Below are 27,246 nucleotides of genomic sequence, written 5' to 3' on the forward strand. Positions count from 1 at the left end.
CTAATTATATCTAGGTTTCCTTATCACTGGTATAATATTAGATGCTTAATCATACTGTTTTGATTTAACAAGTCTTAAAATCTAATACAATATAAATAATTTAAGAATTTATTTTTAATTTAAAAATCAAGACACCATCCATATGATGGGTTGACATCGTTTTAATGTTGCATTAGCCCGATCGCCCACATCAAAAAAAAGATAAAACTGTTTAAAAATACGTAATATTAACTTGTTTTTTTTTTCTTTAAGAAGGAAGCGAATGATTTTATTTATAATCATACTAAAAATAATACAAGTTCTTGCAAATAAAAAGGAGAAGACATCCCTAAAAATAAAAAGGTGTAACAAGTAAATTATTACGTAGTCACGTGCTATATCTAAACTTTTTGAACTCCGACACTTTTTACGATCATTCAGTATATCGACCGAATAATTATTTTATCCACGTTTTGTCTGATGAGTGTGGTACCGGAGGCCTAATTTTAGTCCTCTTTCCCTTCCCACCCTTTTCCTATTAGGAAAGGATGGGAAGGGGAAGTGGATTTGGCGGAAGAGGGGACGCATAGGAAGGAGAAATATCCTCTTCCAGTGCGTCACTTTCTCCGTTGATTAAAGGTAGGCAACGCATCTGCAGTTGCGGATGTCTATGGGCAACGGTCGTCTCGCTATTGCGGCGAATCCAGGTGGCCGTTTGCTCGTTTTCCGCCTTATGATATAAAAAAAAAACTATTTGTCAATGCAAAGATGTTCGCTTGGGTAAAACTTTAAAATACTTATATGGATTCTAATAATGACTATGATCTATATATTACAGATCCTCTTATAGATAAAAAAGAAAAATAAAATTGAAATTAAAAAATCATTTAATTCAGTCCATTATAAGACCATATATTTTTAGTAGAGTAAGTAACTATGTTAGTAAATTTAAATTAGTATAAAACATTTAAACATTTAATTCATAAATCTGTGTTTTAATTCAATAACTAATAGAATTAAGTTGGCATACCTTAACAATCCGTCAAGTCTTGGAAAGCTATTATTTTTCTTAATTTGAGAATTCGCTGTTCAAGGCGTCGGCATCACGTAATGATTAAGGGTTTAAACTATAATTCACACTTTTTATAATCACATTTTTAAAATGAATTAAAATTATAAAATGTCTTGGATGCACATTGGGATATAAACCACGACCGTTTAGTGGCAACTCCTACGGCAAGTTACTGACTTTGGCGAGTTACAAGTCTTTAAATATTCGGGAACCACAACCCTCGGACACTGACCTTAAAATGAACCAACAAAAATAAACGAATTTGTGATTGCATTTGCTTTCGCTTGGATGAATGTTTACGACCTTTGTTTTTCATCATCTTAATGAAAGGAATTCAATATTCATTTACTTTGTATGTTATTTAGTATTTTCAAAATTTTATTGATAACAGTAATTTTATGATACACTAGCTTTTGCCCGCGTCTTCGTCTGTGTGGAGTTAAAAATATAGTAATAAATATAGTCTATGTTACAATTTTAAAACAGCTTTTAGGCAAATGATTTTTTTGAAATCGGTTCATCAGTTTTTGAGTTTATTAGTAACATACAAAAATACAAATCTTTCCTATTAATATTAGTATAGTGTACGAACGGTTACCCGCGTTTTTGTTTGCGCAGAATGAAAAGAAAATATAGGTTATGTCACAGAGAGATAATGAAGCTTTCCAATAGTGAAATAATTTTTCAAATCAGTTCAGTTGTTTCGGAACCTATTCAATACAAACAAACAAACAATCAGATCTTTCCTTTTTATTATTATTACAGAAAGACGAGGATAATTTACTACTAACTACCAATATGATTATTATCTTAGTCTAAAGGTTTAAAATTAGCAAACAATGAGGTTTTAATGAAGGCTGACGGAATCTGTAACGGTGTTGTTGAGAAGTTATTTTTCCTTATAGCTTTTTTATGTCATAATTTTCCGATCTAAATAAATAAAACATTTTATATATTATAGAAGTACTAGTTGTGCCCGCGACGTCGTCCGCGTGATAAACTGTCTTAGGGTAGCATCTTAAAAAAATGACGGTACTCCCATATAAATTTACATCCCCCATCTATTCCTTATCATTTTTTTTTCGTATTACAGTATCCTATGTCCTTTTTCAAGATCAAGACTATCTTTATACTAAATATTATTTAAATCGGTCGAGTTGTTTTATAATTCTATTAATATGGCGCGAAATTGGAATTGAAAACATTTTAATTAAAAATCAAAATTTATTGTATAATAAAAAATATATGTCTTATATTAGTTTTTTTTTTTGTAAAGCTTTCAACTTTTTTATCTGTCGTTTCTTTGCTGTTTGTCCTTAGGCAGAAATGTGCTCAAAGCCGCACACACTGAAAAAAAAAAACAATATTTCTATTATATATATATGAAAAATATTTATAAAATGAGACGAAAATAAACAAAGATTTTGTGTTGAAAAATGTCCCTTCGTGAAAAACTAAATATAAAGAAAAAGAAATGAAAAGAAAAAAATAAAGCATTTTAAAAAAATTGTAAAAATATGCTGTCAATGAATTTTTTCAAAAAAATAAAAGAGAGGAATGTCAATATTTTGTATAGGTGTTTATATTATATAATGGAATCTCATAGAACCGAACGTGACCACGCCGCAGAAACAGAATAAATGTACAGTCGAACCTGCATACGGGAGAGTCCAAGGGGTCAAGATATTTCTCTCGATTCTAGAGGTTTATCACTTATCCTGGTTCGATTGTACATATGTAGTAACATGCAACTTACAGAACAGCATGGCAGAGAAGCCATATAAGGTAGCCGTACAGGATCGCGCAAGGAAGATGCCGGCAGCATTCGCGCCCACCACCGAACCTAGGCGACCGAACATAAGTACTGCGCCTACCGCCGTACCTCTATAAAAAATATCATAAAGTGACATAAAGTTTGTTATGCGCACAAAATAAATAGCTCTCTTTGCATAAATTGTTGCTTCAAAACGTGTTATCGGCTGTCGAATTTTGTATTCAATTTTATAGTGGTCGTCAGATCATAAGTCTCCACTGAGGGTCTCAGACCCTTATTGGATTCCTGAAGTTAAAGATTCCTACTCAAACTCTCTGATCGATGTCAAGGATAATACTGAAATTTGTTAATTTTAAACTAGGTCACTAGGTAATAAGTATAAAAAAATTCTACTTGATTTAGATTTTTAGATACCGTCGAATTGATGACATTGTGACACCACGCGTTGAATATATTATTAACTAGCTTTTACCCGCGACTCCGTCCGCGCGGAATAAAAAATAGAAAACGGGGTAAATAAAAATTATCCTATGTCCGTTTCCTGGTTCTAAGCTACCTGCCCACCAATTTTCAGTCAAATCGATTCAGCCGTTCTTGAGTTATAAAATAGTGTAACTAACACGACTATCTTTTATATATATAGATAGATCTTATGAATACTCGTATTAAAAATGCGAATGTTTAGATGGATGTTTGTTTGAAAGTATCTCCAAAACGGCTCAACGGATCTTGATGAAATTTGGCACAGATGTAGAACACATAAGCTGCTTATGTTTTTTTTATTCCACGCGGACGGAGTCGCGGGCGACAGTTCGTTTACAAATAGATAAGATACTATGTAAAAAAAGTATATATTATTTAATAAAGGATTTTTTGTATCTTATTTATACCAATGCAAAATTTTCACTTATCGTGTTCTGTCGAAATGTCTATTGCGCAAAGATTACAGTCACCATCTCTGCTACTAGGGTTTTCCCACATTTAGTAAACATATATTATATTTGTTTTGTATTAAATGTGATATATTACGAGTATAACTAAATGTAAACATTATGTTATGACAAACAAGTTTACATATGTCGTCTTTTGTTTAATAAGACATACGAAAAATTATAAAAATATTCCACCTGTTAATAATGTTTTCTTAATTTGTTACATTTTATTGTAAACATTTGAGCAAAGCGCTATTTTTGTAATAAAAAAACATTAACTATATACTTATTTAAAAAAAACAGTATATCGACATCATCGATATTTTTAATGTAGTTTCTTTGTCACTGAAAACCTTCGGCAAGAAAGATGTTGGCTCTTTATTTAGCTAAAAACGGAATAATAAGGTCTAAAAACTTAAGTATTTACTATAAAAAATGATTTGTTGTCATAGTTTTAATAAAAAAAGCCTTTTATTTATATTATGTCTTAGATCTAAAATACTTTTTTATTTCGTCTATGCTTGCTGTATTCTAATAATTACTGTACCATAGTTATTTGTTCAGATTCTCATACCTCAAATTGGTCGGGAAGAGATGCACAGCGTAGGCGGTAAGCGGGCCTAGACCGAGCGCGGTCACCTGGAGCGCAGACATTGATAGCCCAGCCACCAATCTAAGGAAACAAAACAAAACTTGCTACAATAGCTATGACCATAGACTTCCTGCTTTCCGTTTTTGCAAAGATTTGGCAGTAAAAAATTATAAAACAGATCGAAAATACGATTTAAAATCTCGGATATTTATGAATACAACCTTATTTTCCATAAAAATTGTTGTGTTTTTTTCTCGAAACCACGGCACAAAACTTAGTTTAGGCACAATTTTAAACCTACAATTAATGACCAATAACATACAATGAAAGGATTTATAGAAAAACAACATTAACATTACCTATTGGTAGTCAAGTCAGCATTAATGCAGGCAGCTCCAACTACCAGAAACATAGTCACGAGCTGAGCCTTCTTGGAGACAGGAGTGAAGCTAAGCATTAGCACTAATGCTCCGTACACTAGGGTCGCGTACACCATGATCTCGAAAGTGCCCCGGGATATACTGGGGCTACATTTGGTGGTGGTCTGATGATGATAATATTAGATTAGCTTTATAAAAAATATTTTCAATAATGAGGTAAGGTTTAATTTAAAAAAAAATTAAGCAAAGTAATATTAATATACGTTGACGAATTTAGGTGACGGGAGTCTCTTGTTATTGTAATGATGAACTTACACTGTCGAAACACGTGGATAAAGACTTTTTATTGTCTCTTATTTTGCAAGGTAATGTAAAAGGGATGTAAAAATGTTTTAGTACGAATATTTTGATAACAAAATCTGCGGTTATACATACTGTGTTTACATGTAAATTAATAACTTCACAAATGGTGCCGTACGCGGCGTTTGATGGATTCATAAGCTTGTTGATGGTGTCCGGTGTGAACAGGTAAAGGCCGTTAAGTCTGAAATATTATTTAATTTAATTTATCCTTTGTTCTCTTAGCTTTTCTCACACTAGTATATAAAGTTACAAATCTTAAATCATGTTTCATCACCTACTTCAAACCTTTGAAGAATAATGTTTCTAAAATCCCTACGTCATTAATTATTTGTATATTAAAAACTGTTGAATTATTAAAACTAGTGTACTTGTAGTTTTGTCCGGTTCCAACATCGGAATAGCATTTTTCGAAAAATGTAGAACGTCTAATAAATTTTCGAGTTATTTCCTACAAGGTTTTCACGTGTGGGCGATGTGTATAGGACATACGGCTGACGATCAAGATTTTTAAGCACTTACAAAGATAGCAAGCCGAACATAAGAAAACCGAGCAATGCAAGCCATTGTAGATGTGGAGGACGCAACAGCGACAGTAGAGAGCTCCCTCTATTTTGTACTCCGACTTCTATCTCCTTCCCGCTGTCGTCCACTGATCTTTTCAAAGTAGCGACCTACAAATATTGATGAAATTTTCGTGAATTCGAATAAAATTAGATATGTAACCTACTCAGATAACCACAGAGACACTATTTATGTACTATACCATAGAGCTAGAGGACGCTCTTTGCACTACGAATACTTTAGACTATAAGTCAAATTAATTCGAATGGTTTTTCAGAACATTAAAATAATAAATATAGATTACTGGCTGTAACCCACGACTCCGTCTGCGCGGAATTAAAAAAAAAATAATAAGTAACTTATGTGTTCTTCCAGACTATGTTCTACATCTGTTCCAAATTTCATTAAGATCTGCTGAGTCGTTCAGGAGGTATCAAAATAACTGTACAAAAAAGTGTTAACTCTGTCTGTCTGTTATAAAAATTTTGTACTTCGACAGTCAAATCTCATGGAAAAATGTAATCACACGACTTATCCTCCTGTTATTTAACCCGCACTTGGCCAGCGTGGTTGACTATGGCCTAGTCACCCCTAACTTGGGGTTGGCTCCGAGCCCCTCAGTGGGGACGTATAGTGAGCTGATGATGATGATGATGATGATGTAGTCACAATTACTTACACAGAAAGATTCCTTGTCACAACCAGTGTTAACTGCATAAATATACTTTAGCACATCCAAAGCTTCGACATACTTGTGCTTAGTGACGAGGTACTTGGGGCTCTCTTGTGCCCAGGGCACCACCAGGGAAGCTAAGAACAGCGGGAGTGCGTACACCATAGTCAGAAGTCGCCATGGCTTTAGGCCAAGCCAGTCATTAGATAACACGGTCCAAGCTAGAACTATAAAACAACATTATTGTTAATTTACTCATTTTTGGTTTGTTATTTATACGCCTTCAATTAAAGACGTTGGCGATTTCAGGCCGCTCGCTCATTTTTTACGTTGTATTCAGAAAACTCCCATACGACTTAAATTAGCTCAACTCAAGTTAACTTAATGAATGACATATATACTATCTTTGTCTATCTAGTTTATAAAGGATGAATTTTATTACATACTTGGAGTTAGAGATGCTGACAGCATAAGTAAGGCGTTGAAAATGAGCAGAGTCACGTCTCTTTTCTTCCTCGGTATCATCTCCCCCGCGTACGCATAGCACAGGGATGTCGGGCATGATAAGCTAGTCATTTAAAAAATAAACTTGTAAAATGTATTAAAAATATTGATTACAATAGCAATTTTACAAATCATTAATTTTAGTATGACTTACAAGAAGGAGCCGGCTAATTTACATATCGCGAACGTTAATAATGTAGGCATGAAAGATGCAATAAACCCAAATAGACCAGCAAACATTGTAGACAGCAACAGAATTGGTCTCCTTCCCAGATTATCAGCCGCCCTGCCCCACAGCGGAGCAGTTAGAATAACGCCTGTAAATTTTTAATAGCAATTAACTATTCCTACCGACTGGGCAAGCACAGAGTAAGTAAATTGTATTTTTTGAACAACAAAGTACTTGTTAAGTAGTTCTTAGTTAATAAATACTCTTAATGTTTACCTATGTTTGGTATAGATGCCATAATTCCTCTCAAATTGTTAGGTAAGTCCAAATCACATGCCGCAGAAGGTAAAAGAAAAGAACATCCGATCATCTCTATCATGGCTGATGCTAAAATAACCACCATTAATGTATTGTGTAAATATTGATACTTTCCAATGCCTGCGAATAAAAAAAACAGGTTATTGATAATTATCTACCTCAAACATATTTTAATTATTTAATTGTAGAACTCACCCGCTACTTCTAAAGCATCTTCAAGATCTGTTTCCATTTTCTTTAATTTATACGAAGACAATTCTCTTCTCGTAGCGTCCATTTCTCCGTTCATATAATATAATGTAGCGAGCGCATTAAATATTATCTTAGGTAAATTCACTTCGAATCTTTGTAAAAATATAAACTATATATTCAGAAAACTCCTTAATATTAACTTATTAATAATATTGAAACCGTAACTGGTGATAATTGTTTGTCATTTTATTTTTTTGTAATTTTTAGAAAATTTTAATTTTTTTACAATCTTTATCTACACTGGCTAATGTAGTGCGATTATTTTGTGGACATATATAAGTAAATTACTACGACAACCAACAAATAAAAATTGGGACTAACATTGACTTTTAACACCAACACTTTCTTTTCCTCTCTTTGTTGAAGTACACAAAAGGCCCTCGTCTCCGTGCGCGCACAATAACTCTCTATTCGAACTAAAAATAAGATATGATTTGTTTACATTACAATTTGCTCTGAAGATATTGTTTATTTACAATAATAATTATTCGGTTAATTGTCTTGTGAACATTTATTGACGATTCATTCTTAACTTTAACACGTAAACTTTCAGAGATCCTTAAAACTGAGTTAACATTTAAATTAAACTTGGGAAAGCTTATATTTTCTTTGTATAGCGATCATTGTACTAACATCAAATCTTTCCATAGCTTTCCGATCATACAACAAATATTTTCATACATTTTCATACATCTTTACTCACACATACGTAATAGACGTGTACATTTTAATTTGTTTAAATCCATTCAGATTATAAAAATTGCTACTGAATTCAAATTTCAAAGGCATAACGAGAGAGTCGAGACGCAATTGGTTTTAAATCTTCCTTTAACAAAATAAACATAACTATTATCATAACAAATCTATTTAATTAAATCGTTAAAAAATTAAATAAAAACTTTAAGGTTTATAAACCTTGTACGCCGGGCCATGCGAGTGGGATGACAAGAAAATAATGAACAAAACCAATAAATCGGATACGGCATCAAAACGATTGTATCCTACTCGCACTTTCCAATGTATTTTATCTAATTAATGATTTACATGGTCATTGAACATCGTATGTTAATTCTATAACAAACGCAATCTTTGCGCCTCACTATGTACTTACTCTGTATACAGAACACAGCTAAGATAAGGTACATACAAATTATTATAGTCGATAATAGCACTAAAGTTCAATTGTTATCAATTTTTATTATTGTTATCAATATAATTTTACTCTGTGACAGAAATATCAACTTTCACGATAAAGGACGGAACATTTTGTCCTACACAAGTATGGACTTTATCATTGCAGATTTTAATAGGTCGTTCGGAAAGTTATTTCGTTTTTTGCTTGACTTAGGATTCGTGTATTATTGACGAAGATGCACCACATCCTGGTAGGTTCGTTAAAGTTGATATAGGCATTATTAAACATAGAAATAAACATAGGAAATAGAAATAAAAAAACGAAATGACTTTCCGAACAACCCAATAATACACATTACCTGTGTCTTGCAATTCGCCAGCTTATATAGAAAAAATGCCCAGTGTTTCTTCTTTTTAAACTTTCGTTAAGTTATTTTTACTGAGAACATTTTTTTTATCCATCAAATGGAATTACAGCTTATAAGATAATATTCGTTCGTGGCTTCCAAGAAGTAATAAAAATACGTGTCGTTTTTTACAGTCGGAATAATGATTAATTTTTTAAAAAAATATATATAAGAAGACTTTAACATTATAAAAGTTAAAAGAGCAAAAGGTGCGGTATATTTATATTTTACCATCTGATAAAAAAGAAATCATTGGCACAAGTCCTTCTTTTAATATTAACAACTTGTGGCGCAAGTTTGCTTTTCATTCATAACAGGCGTTTTTTATTAGATAATTAGAATGCACGGAAGGGATCTGTTCGATCTGCGATGTGCAATATCAAATGCGCAACTTAAAGGTTGCTATGGTTGCTTCATGCGAACTACACTATAATTATACACGTTAGAATTAAGATATGCTTGAATCCATCCATCCATACACATTTTTATTTATCACAGATGAGCTGTCAACCGCAACTCCGTCCGCGGGGTTTGAAAACAAATTAAAAACAGTCGAAAAAAAACTTAATTAGTAGCCTATGTGTTCTTCCAGACTATGTTCTACATCTATTCCACATTTTATCAAGATCCGTTGATCCATTCTGGTGATACCTTCTGACAAATATCCTTCCATCCATCTAAACATTGGCATTTATAATATTCTAATTCGCACTTAGTACTTGTAAGATATGATTTATAAGTTTAAGAAATAAGTTCATGAATCCTTCTTTTTTAGAAATTGTCTAAACCAGTGTTTACGGGGCGTACGCCCCACTTGGGGTACATTTGAATTTAGAGGGGGGCAATTCGGAGATTTAAAAACATAAAGCTACATCCTTACAATGATAGCCAGTGCTAAAAAGTACATAAAAACGTTTTAAGACAAAAATCCGTTGCATTTAAACTATTCATGTGTTTTCTTGTTTAAAAATTTTATATGAAATTAACATAGTCAGTCAAATGTAGTATTTAATTATTTCTCTAACATTGTAAATTTAGGCCTCGAGAGAAATTTATTTCTAAACAAAATTTATAAGAGGGCAATAGTCATGTTCATCCTGAAAAATGGGACATGGATGCAAAAAGGTTGGGAAACACTGGTCTAAACAAACACAAATAATGATCCGCTTTTTACTCTTCATCGACGAAAAAAATCTATACCATTAATAAAATTGGGTTGTCTTTATTTAACATTTATAATTAGTGTACTTAATTTAAAAAAAATCATGAACATGATGAATTTGAATTCTTTATAACTAAAAAAAAGTAATTTTTTAAATGTGTTCCAGTTAATCTCCGGAGCGGAGCGATTTTGATGAGATTTTGATTGTTAGGTGTGTACGGGACTAACTTAGACTCGTTGTTTAATTACACGTTAACGCAGTCGCGAACAACCGCTAGTTATAAAAGTATAATATAAGATTAGGCTCAGAATCGTAATTGCGAGCATTCGGTCAACTCAAATTATCTAATACTTCACAAACAGACCACTGCAATAGAATATAATTTCTGTGAGAAAGTAATTAATACTATCAGAGGAACAACTGTTGGAGTCAAACACATTTATAATTAACTAGCTTTTACCCGCGACTCCGTCCGCGCGGAATAAAAAAATAGAAAACGGGGTAAAAATTATCCTATGTCCGTTTCCTGGTTCTAAGCTACCTGCCCACCAATTTTCAGCTAAATCAGTTCGACCGATCTTGAGTTATAAATAGTGTAACTAACACCACTTTCTTTTATATCAATCAATACATCTTTAAAACTACGCAACGGATTTTGACGCGGTTTTTTTTAATAGATAGAGTGATTCTTAAGGAAGGTTTGTATGTATAATAAATGCATAATATAGTAGAGAAACACTGATAAATTTAAAGGTTTCTAATGTGAACGCTGTGTATAAGGACATTCTGTAGTAGGTATATTTTGCATTGCACCCGTGCGAAGCCGGGGCGGGTCGCTAGTATATAGATATAATTATTTATAAATCAAACGTTTGTTTAACGACTGTTGTCTAACAAATAGAATGGATCCATTGAAATACTATTGTTGTATGTTTATAGAACAAATATAATTTACTTCCGTACTGGGAAACCCGGTAAGTTAATATTTAATTACATATTGATGTTTACTCGTAACTCTTAGTTTACACTACTGAAACAGCTATACAAAAAGTTATTAGTTAACAGTTATAGAGTTAGAGAATCATATATTTTGTTGCACTAGCTAGCTTCGACGGAAACCTCTTTTCTTCAGTCCAGATTTCAGTAGTACGACTGATATGACGGTATCAGTGACAAAATGTCGCAATTTTAGACAAATAGGCACAGAATAACACAGCTTATAGCCTATCTAATGGAATATACAGATCTGGTGTTTAAAGGACACGTGATTTGTATACGGTCCCATGTATTATCACATGAATGATAAAAAATTGGACTTGATAATAGATTTCATAGGATTATTGATTAAATTTAAAAATTTCTGGTTGATTACCTATATTGTTACTTGGTCATGTAATAGATAAAACGTATATACGTAATTAATTGTTGTGCAATAGACAAAATCAATCCATCATTTAAAAAAGAGAAGACTTAACCATTTCATTATCATTGATTGATTGGGAAAGACGGCGACGCGGCTTGTCATCAGTTACGTTCCGTCTCCCGAAATGGGTTACAGGCGTGATTTGTGTGTGTGTGTGTGTATGAGTGCGTGTGTGTGTGTGATTGATTGATTTATATGACGACCGTCCAGTGCAAGTTTCGTGATTACTCTTGTATTCAAATTACAGTCGACTACTAACTTTAAATTCCTATAGACAGCCGTAGTATTTAGTGTCTATTAATACTTATAAGTTACCTTAGCAATAAGACTTTTTATATAGTATAAAATAGCTAAGTGACGGCTGCCTATAGACATCCGCAATTGCAGTTGCGATGCCTACCTTTATTCGATGGAGGAGGATACGCTCAGAAAAAGGATATGTCCCCTATGCATCCCATCTCCAAAAGAATCTACTTTCCCTTCCCATCAATTTCTATTTAGAAAAGAGTGGGCAAGGAAAGATGACTAAAATTTGACCTCCTGCACTCATCAGACAAAACGTGGAATGACTTAGTAACTAGCAACCATTGGCTGCTTAAGTATAAAAAAAAGAAATTTCACATTGTCCACTGGTACACTCTAACCCAAAGACATCGATGTTAATCCCGAGGCCCACCATACAAACTAAAACTGGCAACTCTAATCGCAATATTATCAAGAAAAGAAACAATAATATTAATTATTAATAAAATATGACTTCTGATAGGTTACTTTTAAATTTAATTTACTATTTTAAATGCTATTCTTCAACTATGAATTTCTATTCTTTAAAATGTCATTGAAGTTTGAAAAATTATTCTATGACTGGTTCTAGTTTAGTATGTACTAACGCAATACCTCAACACAAATATCTTTATTTTTTCCAAAGATTTTTTTTAAATACAACCTCATTAAGATATCCTAATCTAATTAAGCGATAAGCTTTGTGGCATTTTTATTGCTTTAATATTATTGATATCATGTAATAAAGCCCCCGCGTACAATAAAAAAAAACATTTATAGAGAAAGTTAATATTGTAAACCAAATAAATCAACATGTTGATACGAAATTTGTTATTACAAGCAGTGTGTGGTTTTTGATAAGATTCAGATAAACTACGCTTCAAATTATCGTTGTAAAATTAATAAAAAATAAAGTTAATGAACGCTATATCTTAGTATGAGAAGGTCGGACGTGTGGCGACTATGTTTGGATAGAATTACAGAATGTTCACCTTATATTTTTCAGTGATGGTTTACTTCTGTTGTAAAACGAAAACATAACTAAATTGTAATATATGTATCATTTTCATCATCATCAGCTTACTATACATCCCCACTGCCTCGGAGCCTACCCCAAGTTAGGGGTGACTAGACCATAGTCAACCACGCTGGCCAAGTGCGGGTTGGTTGACTTCACACATATCATTTAATTTCTTCTCAGATATGTGCAGGTTGCATCACGATGTTTTCCTTCACCGTAAGAACGTCGGATAAATGTACATATGTAAATCGAAAATCGAAAAACACATTGGTACATGGCGGGATTCGAACCCAGGACCTGCAGATTCCAAGTCAAGTGCTTAATCCCTGAGCCATCGACGCTCAATATATGTATAATTTATAAAAAAAACAAAGAGACATAAGAAGACGAAAGCTTTTACAAGTTATTAGCGTGACCATTACGGTTTTTTATAGTCATTCAGTCAGTAACTTAGTCCTAAAAAAAAACGAAAAGTTATATAAATAATAGCATCATCTTTACACTCTAAAATGTCACATTTACAAGACTTATAACATTTGCAATAACTGACACAATCACTAGGCGATACTTGACAAAATAATTTACCGCGCAGTAGCCTATTTTAAAGGATGATTTGAAAACAATGTCAAAGACAAAAAACACTACGAAGTACAAATGCATGTCAGAACAAAAAAACAAATTGTCTCGTAACAATTTTCCCGCAGAACAATATCTTTGTTTGAGTTGTGTGCAGAAAGCCTAGAACAATAAAAGCGGTGCAAACAGTCGCTCGTATCGACCCCCCGGCCAGTTTATACTTGTGTCAACTGACTGTTTCAACATACACTACGTCTACAACACTACTGTACGCGGTGTTATCATATAGATATAACAACAATAATAGATATAACATATCTAATGTTACGTATACGTACGCTGGAATTTATTATAACATGCTTATAGAGGAGTGGAAGCGCTAAGATATAAAATAGTACTTCAACGACCTTTAGGGAAAAGAGCAAGTATAAGGTCTTTTTGGTCACTTTTTTTATCGCATACAATTCTCGAAAGTTGTAAGTTCGTAATTTAAAAATAGAATTCCTATTTTTTTTTATTTTTCCTTTTCTTTTTTATTCTTTCAGTTTTATGGCAGTTTTTCCATATTTTTTAAATTTCCTTATGCACTGTGGATGCTCCCACAAGATAGAAAGTTATGTTTTTTTCAGGTTGGGGATCGTGGTTCTCAGTTTCAAATGACTTAATAAGTTTCTATATTTTTTTGCTTAATACTAAATACTAATAAATGTAATGAAGAATGGCTCTTATCAAGAAAATTTTGCATTATTAAAATACAATGTGGTTTTATTATCATACCTATAATATCTGTTTATAACGAATTCAATCTAACTTTACAAATTTAATTTAATACCTAAACCAACCCGCTTAATATCTGAGCAACAAATTAACCAAAGATCGTGCATCGACCGGTGAACAAAAGAAAAAAAGTCTAAAAGCGAAAGGCACGTCAGATGAACATTGGACAAAAGACAAAAAGTTAAAAACCTCCTTGATCCGACACCAAGGAGGCTTTACATACATGAATCGATCATGTTTTTTCCTCGAACGACAGGTCAAAATACCAGCCAGTTAACTGAGCTCGAAGGCCGTGAAAGTGGACCCTTGTGTTGCAGTGCAGCCACGATATATGTTCCATTCGGCCGTGTGCAGACAGTGCTATATTTGTGATTATTTAGAATTTGTTGCTAGTTTATCTATTTATATATATTTATACATCTATTATTATTAATCTAGGTAAGCTGTCAGATACAAGATTTATGTAATTGGAACCGGCTTTTAATATATGAAAGAGTTAGAACATTTTTAACATGTATTAATTAATTGAAAGGTAAGTTTGTTAAAATGCACTTTTATTTGAACTAGTTTTAATTTTAGATAGGTTGAGAACGATATTTATAATATTTATAAAAAATTAGGTTAGACAGTGCTAATTAACTTGAAAGGAATGTACTAGTTTTGTTAAAAACCGCGTTTTTTAGCGAAACACAGTTCATGTATAGTTAGAAATAAATGTGTTATTTTTTAAATGCAATTTTTTAATTAGTCGCATATTACGTATTACCGATTGTCCATTATCTAACAAATATTAGAAGCATGAAAGTAACGTTGAATGTAAGTATTTCTTTCTAATTCACGCGAAAACTGCAACAGGTTATGTAACTATAGAGTTATGTAACTTGAATGAAGCATTATCGACTAAAATTTGCAAAGATAACTGGAAATAACTATTTTATTGCTATTAAAAAGAAACAATAAGCCCGACTGGCTGTACATATATGAACGCGGAAGACTCAAAATCGGTTCCATAGTTGGACTACAAGGTCACGATGCGAAAAACTTGGTCCCTAGTTTAAATTTAATCTCGGTACGTTCCTTTGGAGACCCCGAGACTCTCACCAGTTGCACTTAAGGATGACCACCGAGGGAGTTTAAATCAAGTCTCACATTACCCTGTCTTTCCCCCAGAAGGCAGGGTATCTTTTGAAGATTTCCCCACCCCAAAAAAAAGAAAATTTTAATTAAATTTACTGCATGCTCTTGAATATTCAAACTATAATTAACAATAATAAATTTTAAGCCGTTATCGTCAGGTTTAATTAAGATAAGTTTCAACTTATACTTAACAGTAAACATTAATTTAAACCCTGGTTAGTCTTGGTCTTAACTATCAAAGCTTAGTTAGTTATTAATTTGATATGATATTTTATTAAAAGTTGATTTTATGACATTCAAACCGCATTTTATGTACCGCACCGCAATAAATGTCTGCAAAACGTTTCGTATAAACGGACAACTGGTTTACAAATTATTTTGTTCTAGTAGCAAAGAGTAATCGTTTATGTTTGATAAATATAAGCTATACCTTATTATGCATAAACTTAGTATAAGTGCTAAGCTGTATATTATATTAATTAAGGGGTAAATTTTTTAAGTTATTATCCGGCAATGAAAATTGCTATTTACATTTTTAAATAATACCAATGTAATGTTTAGTTGGTTTTATTTAGTTAATTTGATATTGAGGTTATATAACACAATTTTCCGCGGTTCGTGTCTCTGGTTTGAGAACGAATGTCTCTAGTTTCAAAACAACATATCCTTGTTTTATTTGTTGCTTATTCCCATAAACTAGTTTTCGATAAGAAATAAGATGCTGTTAGTTAATCTATTTTATGTTAACTTAAACATCGAATTTATGAATCATTACAAAAAAAATATCATCTTAACGCCAACTAAAATAAACTAAAATAACTAAATTTCAACTATCATTTTTATAACTAACCTAAAAAATAATAACACAGTTGTAAAGCTACGTAGAATAGATAACTACTAATTTGCTTAATTTTAATTAAATTAGATCAAATTCTTATAAAATTAACTAGTGTTGAATTTTTTTTCAACCTTTGTCTCATACGTGCGTACAGCATCTTTAGCAGTATGTCACGCGGCACGAATAGAGATGCGACCGGGTTGGGTTTTTTTACAACTAAACTAACAAATTTATCTCCCACTGATGTATGAATAAACAGCTGTTGCCAAATTACGTCATGGAATTTTTAACGAACGCATATATTTTTACAGAAGGTCATAGAAAGGTAATATAAAATTTTAGGGATCATGTACCACTAAGAACTTCACAGATAATGTAATAGAAATTATGACAGACAAGTTATAACTTGCAGATAATGTTTAGAAATAACAAATCATACTTATATTATAAATGCGAATGTTTGGTTGGATGGAAGTTTGTCACAAGGCATCTCCGAAAAGACTCGACGGATCTTGATGAATTTGGCAAATAGGCTACTTATTTTTTTTTTCGTGAGGACGGACTTGCGGGCGACAGCTAAATAGATATAAATTGAAAGAAGCAACAACTTGGATTGAAAGATAGTATAGAATTTAAATAATCTAACGTAGCTACTCGTATAATCCTTCTGTGATTTCTTGGTATACAACATTGTCTCTCGCTGTGCGTGTGATAAATGAATGGTTCTCTGAATGTACTCCTATGCTTCTACAATGTCATTTCTAAGTTTGTGACATTCATCATCTACTTACGTTGACTAAACAATAAGCAAGTTGTTATTATTAGTATATATCCCTTATGTAAGTTTAATGTACAAACCTAATGTTGATTGATGATGTGATCGAAAGACGTACGAAATAGTTTAGTAAAAGGCTATTTTATCAACTCTTGAACTGGTAACTTGTTCATCACATTTATTGTATGTATCAACATCAGCTCACTTATACGTCCCCACCGAGGGGCTCGGAGCCTACCGCAAGTTAGGGGTGACTAGGCCATAGTCAACAACGCTGGCCAAGTGCGGGTTAGTTGACTTCACACATATCATTGAATTTCTTCTCAGACATGTTGCAGGTTGCATCACGATGTTTTTCTTCACCGTAAAAACGTCGGATAAATGTATATATGTAAATCGAAAATAAAAACACATTGGTATATGGTGAGATTCGAACCCAGGACCTGGAGATTGCAAGTCAAGTGCTTAACCCCTGAGCCACCGACGCTCATTGTATGTACAATGAACGAAGTAGATACTTAGGAAATATGGACGACGATAGGACAAATCGAATTTGAACTCGGGACCTTTGCATAACTCATACGACTGAACACTTAACTAATTAGATTATTTTTGTTTTCTTCACGTCATGGAAATCTTTTTACAACCTACGTTCTACAAATAAAATTATCTTGCAAATGATAAAACTAAATATAGATAGCTCTTATATCTTACTAATATTATAAATGCAATAGTTTAGATGGATGGATGGATGTTTGTTTGAAGGTATCTCCGGAATGGCTCAATGGATCTTGATGAAATTTGGCACAGATGTAGATCGTAGTCTGGATGTACACATAGGCTACTCATAAAGTTTATTTTAAATCCGCGCGGACGGAATCGCGGACAAAAACTAGTCCTATTATACTAGCTGTTGCACCAATGAACTCTATATACGACTAACCATGAGTTACTTCTGGAACACCCGCACAACATCTTTACATATGTATTTTCCATGTTTTTGTACAAGAATACAAGCTTTAGTTAACTGTCTTACTTCTTTATTTCTGGTCACTACGATGCCTCCTTTCTCGCTCTCTCTTTCGTTTAAGTTTTCTTTTCGTATAAGTAAAATGCTTATTAACCAAGTAACAACAATATATATATTCTATATCTAGCCTACTTCCCTTGCCAGGGTTTCTTGAGTTGTCACTATATTAAACTGTTTTTTTTTCTGATTGAGTAAGAAATAAGTCGTGTCTCCAAAGGGCGCTTTTGAGCTTAATTATGGCTTTGCTCTTATGTTTCTATGGGATCTGAAATACTAATCCACTGTACGCTATAAATTATAGACGTATATTAAGCCATGTAACTTGTCAATTGTTGAATCTACATCACATCTTGTGACTCCAATACTGTCATCAGTTGACCAGCTTCAATTTAAATCTGATCTAACAAATGTAACTATAACATCTTTGCTAATTTTAGAATTCTCTCGAGAAAGCAAGAACAAATAGAGATGTGTAAACGGAACATCATCAGATGTTGATTGTAAATATTATAACGCCTCCCATGACGAAGCTGAAAGATAATGACGTATACCACATGATATATAAAAGAGAAAATTCTCCGCAAAACAAATGTATTGAGGAACGAAACGTACTCCGCGCCGGCGCCGCCTGGAAACCTGTCTCAGGACTCATCTGACACCTACATTAAAATTCTTCAATTCAATACATTAGATAAAAATATTCAATTGAATAGAAGGTAAGGTTGAACATGATACTATGTAATTTAAAACAACAAAAAAATACTTTAGAAAATTGTACAGATGATTTGTGAACGTCTTTTGTTTTTTAAAAAATAAAATAAAAAAGGAAATAACTCTATTCCTATAGTTAGATAGTAACTGAATTATAGTATATTTATTTTAACGTAAGTTTGGAACCAAAAAGAATAGTTTATAATATCATAAATAGGTCTATTTTAATCCCTTTTATATGTGCAATCGCCCAAACTTATATGTAGACATAGTTGAAGGCAATCAAATCTTATCTTGCGAATGTTTAGATGGATGGATGGTTTGTTTGAAGGTATCACCAAAACGGTTTAACAGATTTCAATGAAATTTGGTATAGATATAGAACATAGTCTGGAAGAACGCATAGGCTAATTATTATTTTTTTATCCGCCCAGACGGAATTGTGGAATTAATACAATTCAAAGTTTAATTTTTTAGTAGGTAATATAAAATGAAAACACTACTACTTTTCACTAAAATCAATTTGATTTATTTAGACCTAACTTTACTTAAAATTTAAAATTTAAATAGAATTGCAAACTAATAAAAACACGCACTCTACGTGTTACAAAATTAGTTTTACATGTTCTATTACGTTTGCTTGACGTTTTTAACGGAATATTTTTGATCTTCTTTTATTATTAGTCTAGTATTAGACACATTACTAGACAGTTATAATTTAACTATATAAATGAAAAGTCCTTTAACATTATTCAATAACATGTTTGCACTTTAGGAACCTTAGAGTAGGCAAGTAACTCGCCAAACTTGACACAAATCTAGACAAGCCTGTCTCGACTTATAAATTTAATTAAAGGTTCAACCTTGTAGATCGCATATCGTATATTTCAAATATAACATTTACTTGAGGTAAATAAAATATTTAACTGTTTGTATAATAATTATTGATTAAGTGTAAAAGATAAATTAACATAAAAGATTTAGGCAGATTTAGGATTATAAAATTATTTGGCAGACAGTAAAATCATTCCGCCTGCAAAACATTTCGAATCATTCAAATTCTAACAAAAATCTTCATCAAATCAAAGTTCTTGAGTTATAAATGATGTAAATAATACGATTTTGTTTTATATATATTGAATCAGCTGTCGCCCACGACTCCGTCCGCGCTTAATTAAAAAAAAACTTAATAAGTAGCCTATGTGTTATTCCAGGCTATGTTCTACATCTATGCCAAATTTCATCGAGATCCATGCAGCCTTTCTGAAGATACATTCAAACAAACATCCATTCATCCATCCAAACATTCACATTTATACTATTAGTATGATAAAAAGTATCGAATAATTAACATAATATTAAAATAAAACAATAGTAAGACAATATTATACTTTAACGATTAAGTAGTAAAATCTAAAATCGTAAGCATCTTTAGCGATAGCAAATTAAATACATATGACAATAAAATGGTTTGCTTAAAATATTATATTTCAAGGTTTATAATGGAAAGAGCTATATTATATATATTTTTGCGATTAAACTTAAAGCCATCTTCACACCTTCAGTTTTAATTGCACAGTCTGTTCGATTAAAAGTGAAGGTGTGTAGATGGTTTTACAGCCATTTTCTTTCTTAAGAAGCAATTCCTTTAAAACAAAACAATCAAAATATAAGAAGATACGTAATAAATTATAATAATTTTTAGGTTACTGTACTTGAAAAATGGGGCTCAAAGAAAGGAACCACAAATCTTTTGATACAGAGAAATCAAAATCTTTGGACGCGGGAAATATAGAGGAGGCTCTAACGGCCACGGGTTAGTAAATACAGCTAATATTACATGAAAATTGACAAAAGTCAGTAACACAATAATTACCTTTTTTGCACAATATTTTTATTTTGTCATAGTGTCCGCTTGGAAAAAAAAAACATGTTTATTGTTAGCAATTTTTTATCTTTCATTTTACATTTACAATTAATAAATAAAATTACATATTAAAAATATACAGATGTACAAGTGACTACTATAATTAGATAATGTTTATTATCTGTAATCTTATCATCGAGGTTAAATCTCCTCCAGTCCATTGCCAAGGACTATCGCTGTGTATGCGTTAATCTTAATTCCACTTTTTACACCGTATGCTAATATTTAACCTGGAATAATTTTGGAATACTTATGAGCTTATTATTATTAATAAATTATTTAGTATTATTTCGCTATCATACTAAACAATAGAGCATCGGTGGGGCATATAATCTGCACATATCTGATAAGACATTTTAACATGTGTGTTTTCAGCTTACTAGCTACTTGGAGGGGACTAGGCCTTACCAGTAGGCCTAGTCCCCTCCACTTTAAGGCAATCTTTTTTTTTATATTGAAAAAGTTAGCGCTTGACCACTATCTCACCCGATGAGGTGAAGATGTGGTCTAAAGATGGTACGCGCTAGCTTTGTAGATGCCTATTCACTCTACTCTTGAAGGCCCCCACATCGTACTTGGACGGATAAACTGACTGGACTGACTTGCAGGTTTCGGAAGGTATAACTTCGGTCTGCTGCTGATTTGCAGCTGGACACTGCAGGCGATGGGTATGGACCTATTCGGCACCAGTTTTGTGGTGGCCGCCGCCGTTTGTGATCTTCAACTCACCATGCAACAACGTGCTCTGCTCACTGCCATGCCACTTGTTGGTAAGACTTGATGAATTTACTTATAGATGACATTTGATGTATACCTACATCTCTAGAAAAAATCATAGGTTCCCCGATGTAGACGTACAAAAATACATTGTATTTATAACCAAATAATAAAAAAGAATGTATAAAAATTTTAAATTGTCTACTACCCGTAGGCGTGGTGGCAGGCGCGCAGCTATGGGGCTACATCTCCGACACGAAGGGTCGCCGGCTCACGCTAGTGCTGTCCATGTCAGTCGGCTTCGTATTCGCAGCTCTCAGCAGCTTCGCGCCCGACTGGAAGACTATGGCCGTACTCAAGCTAATATCCTCTACATTGTAAGTTGGTAACATCACAGCACAAAGCAATCCAAAATGAGATAATTCTAGGATTAACTAGTAAGATACAAACAGACCCAGAATCGCCAAAATTGGTTTAATAGAGTTAAAAAAACTTACTGAATTGTTCTTGCCTTTAGTAATAGAATTCATAGTCGGAATCCACATAAGAAAATGCAAGTTACATAAACCGGTTGTGCAAAGAGCTATTCGCATTCCTTAGAAACAACTTGTACAGTTAAAGTTGACGCTATATCAGGTATTCAACAACTTTCGTACGTAGCGCAGTACTAAAATAACTAGCAAGTTATTCCGCGCATAAGCAAAGCTAAATTTAGCACTGCTATTTTTAACTGAAAAATAACTTGATAGCGGTAGCTGATGTTATAATAATAGCATCTTTACAGCCAGGTAACAACTGCCTCTTGTGCAAATAACACCAGACAATGCAATAGATAAGCACTGTAACAGTCGCGCCGCACAAATATGTTTTACGATTAGAGAGATAAAGATGTGTCACGCTCATGACCTACAGGAGTAGACATTTATAATGGATGTCCATTGTCAACTAACTCACGTTTTTTATTACATACAACCTTACCTGTACTTCGACAAATCTTTTGTCTTAGTCTTTCTTCCCTGAATAGCGTAATGCTATTTCTTTTGATAGTACGCAGTAATCCACATTCGATGGCTGGTTCGTTTGCTTTTAAAAAATACTTTAAACGTGTTCTTTCTCTATTATCTTCTTATTTATGGTGTTCTGTTGCATCTGTATCTAGTGTTGCCACCTAGTACATGTGGCAGTATCCACATGTGCCTGTTTCTGAATTTCTTACTCTATTGCAGTACGTCTGCGAGTAATTCAGGAGCATACACACTGCTGGGAGAGAGCTGCCCGGAACGCGCTCGAGGTCGCTCCATGCTGCTCTGTACATGTTCTCTGATGTGCTCGCAGGCGGTTGTCGCTGGTAAGTAGGAGTGTACAGCCTTGGGCCGGCAAAAAGATTTTAGCAGCCAATTCAATACAATAATTATGGTAAAAATTGGTACTTCTACGCTTTTAAGGAAGAAAACCATTCAATTCCTTACACGCTCATACAAACGTGTAACTCGTATACACGCTACTAGAGTATGACAAATTATTTGGAGGCTTCAATAACATACAAGTTAAAACAAGCAATTACAAATATACAATCACATTTCGTGGCATGATGCACTTGGTGCGACATCGTCATCATTATACGAACAACAACATCGTAACAAATAAAACTGTTTACATTGCACTGACGCTAAAATAAACAATGTTTATATTATTAAACATACAAACATCTCAGATTTAGGTAAACATTACACAGATAAAGGCCTTTTTTACTTTTATGCAATGTGATGGCTGCTTTTACTGCGAGTTTCAACTGCCGATACGCTTATAGATTTTGTCTCTATTTTTTGTTAAGAGTATGTGAGAGATAATTTATGTCAATACAAGTATTAGTGTAGTCGAAATTAACAGCAAGATAGACCATTAAAAACAAGTTAAAACTTCTAATCAACTATAAAATTAAAAATCATACTTCAGGAACATGCTAGTTATGTGATTATCTGACTGAGAATTTTCGTTAACAGTTAATATACTGCAGAAATTTTTTATTTTATTTTTTAGTATTCGCCTATCCCATCCTGCCACTAAAATTCGTCTACTGGATCGACTTCTTGAGTATCACGTACCGACCATGGCGCCTCCTTGCCCTGGTGATGTCATTACCCTGTGCCGCTACCGCCTGCCTGCTGCAGCTCTACCACGAGAGCCCAAAGTTCTTGGTCTCTAGAGGGAAAACTGAACAAGCTCTAGAGGTCTTAAAGAAGATATATGCTATTAACACTGGAAATTCGCCAAGCAACTTTCCCGTAAGTGTAATTTCTGTAAAAATATTTATTTCGTGAAACAATGCGATTAGAAGATGGGCAAGAGAAAGTGTACTGTTTTTGTTTTGTCTTTAAAATAAGACAGTTGTTTTGTGTTCTTTTGTTTTTTTTTTCTTAATTTATTTGTTTCTTTTTAGATTACCAAATTGATAGTAGACGAGGACCAGACAGTGGCCCGTGAAGACTCTTTCCTGAAAGCAATGTGGGAGCAGACGGTGGCGCTGTTCCGGCCACCCATGCTCAAGGAAACTCTCAGGCTGTTCTACCTCGTCACTGTTATATATATGACGTAGGTTGTCACATTCCGCTTAGTGTGTAAATTCAAATTTTAAAATTAAAATGTAATTTCCTGTTCCTTCTGATCTTTAGTAGCCTAAAGGGTTTAATTATTTGAGTTTATTGCTTTTTAACTTACATGTATCGTTGTTTATAAGAAGAATTTTAACATTCCTTCTCTTCTACTCCATGTAGTGGCAGCGGCTTCATACTGTGGCTGCCGTACATCATGAACAACCTGTTCTCGGTGCTGGAGGCGGGCGGCGGTGATGGCATGAACCTCTGCACCGTCATCCGATACTCCACGGGACAAACTGATGGTAATCACACTGTAAGTACACTACAATTTTATAAACCATTTTTTATTAGATTTAATAGAAGTTAATTTGAATGCAAAATTTTCATATTTATTTATCAAGATTAGATTATACTGTCATTGGAATTTAATAGCATTATTTGAGTGTTCTGATGTAACGTTGACCTAATTATTAAGATACAAGCTAATGTAACTGTCAATTGACATTGCAGATGATCCCAGAACCTTGCAATGACACGATCCAAGAGACGACGCTCCTCTCCGCTATGATGTACGGTGCTTTAGCCAGCTCATCTAACCTCATCCTGTCTCTAACATGCGGCGGCAAAAAGAGAGTCGCCATGATGGGCATCCTCGCCATGTCCGCTGTCGCAGGCGTCCTTCTTAACCTCGTCAGGATTCCCATCGCTGGTGGAATATTCTTCTTCTTTTTCTTGATGTGTGCTCTATCTATGGGGATTCTTAGCGTCTACTTTGTGGAGCTCTACCCAACACATTTAAGGTGAGAAACTTATTTGATGAAAAAAGAATAAAAACCTAGTTAATTTGAAAAAAAAATGTTAGTAACGTCTCTTTGTTTATTTTTAGAGGGATGGCTTCGTGCTTGTCAGTGATGCTGGGCAGGTCGAGCGCCTTTCTCGGGGTGAACGCTATCGGAGCTCTCATATCAGCCAACTGTGAAGCCACATTCTATGGATGGTCCCTTCTACTATTGAGTAAGTATCTAACTAATTTTATAATTCTTTAGTAAATGCGCTAATGTTTGTTAGATATAAAAACAATGGAAGACTTTATATCTTAGCTAGTTGGGACAGTATGAATTTTATAATCACATATTAATGAAATTGGATTGTCTCTATGTAATACCGAGAATAAAAATCATATTTCGTACATATGATGTATTTGCGTTGCTGTCTGTATTTTTGTCCTCAAGTCCTCGTTTGTATCGGATAACCCCCTAAACGGATGTACCGAATTTGACGGGACTTTGACGGAATGGTAGCCGATGCATTCAGGCATATTATAATCTACTTTTTGTTGCGTAACTTAGGAACTTTTCTGTAGCGTAACTTAGGCGTAAGGCTGAAGAAAATTCCCAAACTTGTCATTGACTAAATCTTTTTTTTTCCTTATCCACAGCTGCGATAGGTTTCTCCTGGTACTTACCGAGAGACAAGAAACCTGCGGAATGAATTAATGTTAAGGCAATATTGGTGTTTAAAAATTCTAGTTCAAGGCGCTGACTTCTCTCGTAGACTTTGCGCTCTAAAGAAACATACGGACAGACTGATATATCTAAAAGTCTTGTATTTCATATAGAGACTGAATATTCTCTACAATGTTCTTCTACGAATTTTAATAGCAAATTTTAATTTCATTTATTTCGGAATTGATTAGTTTATTTGTAAAAAATGTTGGTAAGTCCAAGAAAAGTATTGTTTATAACTATTTTTTATGTTTCTACGAATTTATATAAACTTTATAAAATCCTTAACTGTTTTCAATATAATATATGTGCAAGTAGTAAGAATTAGTTCAGACAAAGGTTAGTTTAGTTTAGCTTTCTTTTAAATTTATTTGGTCTCAAATAAGACAAAATGTGAACCTTGATGTAAGTTAGTTTGTAAGAGAAAACTTATTGATACGAACTGAATGTAAATAATGTTCGGTAAAGTTTAATATTTTCTACTATTAAATTTATGAATTTGTCTTTTATAATTTCCTTCTTAAATGTTTATACTCGTAAATAGATTCTTTTAGTTTTAATGTTTTACTCAAAATAGAATACATTAAGAAATAGCATTTAAATATTCTTATCTCAAATATAAATAAGCAAATGTTCAATTATAATATTTTGTATTGTAAATAAACAATTTATTTACTTATTCTACAAAACTATGGTCAAACGTTTGTATAAAACTATTGACCTTTATAAATGGACTGGCTATAAGACGTAGTATTTTGTTCCTATTTGATTTTTGTCATTTTAGCGCTGATCGTTGTGGTTTATAGCTTTGTTATAAAAGCAAACTACATTAACTGTCACGTAAAATCAACAGACGCGTTTCAATCAGAACGAAACATGCATTTCCAAGCAATCGCCTATCCATTTATAGAGATCATTTTATAAAACATATTGTTATCACACTGACTCTTATAGGAAACGCTGAAACGGAATGTGTTGTAACATACAACAAATTGATAAATTTTCCTACCAAAAATAATTGATATGAAAACAAAATCATGGTTACAATTATTTTATTTCTCTAAAACCAGTATTCGATTATTTATCTACATTTTTATTGCGTACCTGAATTTTATAACTCGACAGTACTCGATAAATATATCTAGATTGTATTTAGATTAGTTACTCTGAGACTGTTTAAATTTATATTTATTATTAAAACGCACTTCAAGAATTTATTATATCCGATTTATATATTTTTTAATATTTTATTAATTAAACATTCATTTCCATTTTAGTAAGTGTTAAATTGTAAATACATAGATTAAAAAATAAGGTGTATTTTTGTATATAATTAAAAAGCTTTGTAAATCATTTAGTAATAAAGGGAACTGTACATTGATTTTTTTTATTATTTTAATACGGAACTTGTTTTAAATAAAGGTCTAACACTTGATAATGCAAATATACTGGCAACTTCGAATTTCAAAATCGACCTAATCTATTGAAGTAAATAAAGTTTTAAAATACCAATACAAGACTATACGATTATCAAGTATATAGATTTATTCTTAAACGAGGTTTAGACTAAGCGCCATGTGCGTCCGACCACCTCAAGCCCCGTGAAGCTGTAAATGCCTCTTCAAGGCAAACAGTGACTAGACAGTCACGAAAAAAG

General features: G+C 33.0%; 2 protein-coding genes across 2 annotated transcripts; one reads left to right on the forward strand and one right to left on the reverse strand.

Moving 5' to 3' along the window:
- Positions 1-2,304: 2,304 nt before the first annotated feature.
- On the reverse strand, positions 2,305-7,631 carry LOC106711816 (synaptic vesicle 2-related protein). Its single transcript, XM_045679494.1, has 11 exons — positions 7,513-7,631; positions 7,276-7,437; positions 6,985-7,147; positions 6,773-6,894; positions 6,333-6,553; positions 5,612-5,763; positions 5,165-5,273; positions 4,709-4,893; positions 4,332-4,430; positions 2,808-2,935; positions 2,305-2,398 (listed from the first exon to the last, which is right to left on the reverse strand). Exons 1-11 carry the CDS (start codon positions 7,604-7,606, stop codon positions 2,340-2,342), a joined length of 1,494 nt encoding a protein of 497 aa, XP_045535450.1. The 5' UTR covers positions 7,607-7,631; the 3' UTR covers positions 2,305-2,339.
- A 7,175-nt stretch (positions 7,632-14,806) lies between these two features.
- LOC106711832 (synaptic vesicle glycoprotein 2C) lies at positions 14,807-25,724 on the forward strand. The gene is made up of 12 exons (XM_045679286.1): positions 14,807-14,884; positions 18,570-18,848; positions 20,549-20,659; positions 21,379-21,540; positions 21,702-21,864; positions 22,714-22,835; positions 23,528-23,772; positions 23,928-24,079; positions 24,262-24,397; positions 24,595-24,884; positions 24,971-25,098; positions 25,523-25,724. The coding sequence occupies exons 3-12, from the start codon at positions 20,566-20,568 to the stop codon at positions 25,573-25,575; spliced, it is 1,545 nt and encodes a 514-aa protein (XP_045535242.1). The 5' UTR covers positions 14,807-14,884; positions 18,570-18,848; positions 20,549-20,565; the 3' UTR covers positions 25,576-25,724.
- The last annotated feature ends 1,522 nt before the right edge of the window (positions 25,725-27,246 follow it).

This window comes from Papilio machaon, chromosome 9, assembly GCF_912999745.1.
Source record: "Papilio machaon chromosome 9, ilPapMach1.1, whole genome shotgun sequence".
Classification (NCBI taxonomy): domain Eukaryota; kingdom Metazoa; phylum Arthropoda; class Insecta; order Lepidoptera; family Papilionidae; genus Papilio; species Papilio machaon.

Bases quoted from the DNA above. Each gene is read 5' to 3' on its own strand.
- LOC106711816 (XM_045679494.1), bottom strand. From the start codon at position 7,606: ATGAACGGAGAAATGGACGCTACGAGAAGAGAATTGTCTTCGTATAAA. The intron at 7,148-7,275 runs GTAAACATTAAG...AAAAATTTACAG, and splicing joins GGCATCTATACCAAACATAG to GCGTTATTCTAACTGCTCCG. The intron at 2,399-2,807 runs GTAAGTTGCATG...TTTTTTTTTCAG, and splicing joins CTTCTCTGCCATGCTGTTCT to TGTGTGCGGCTTTGAGCACA.
- LOC106711832 (XM_045679286.1), top strand. From the start codon at position 20,566: ATGGGGCTCAAAGAAAGGAACCACAAATCTTTTGATACAGAGAAATCA. The intron at 20,660-21,378 runs GTTAGTAAATAC...ACTGACTTGCAG, and splicing joins GGAGGCTCTAACGGCCACGG to GTTTCGGAAGGTATAACTTC. The intron at 21,865-22,713 runs GTAAGTTGGTAA...ACTCTATTGCAG, and splicing joins AAGCTAATATCCTCTACATT to TACGTCTGCGAGTAATTCAG.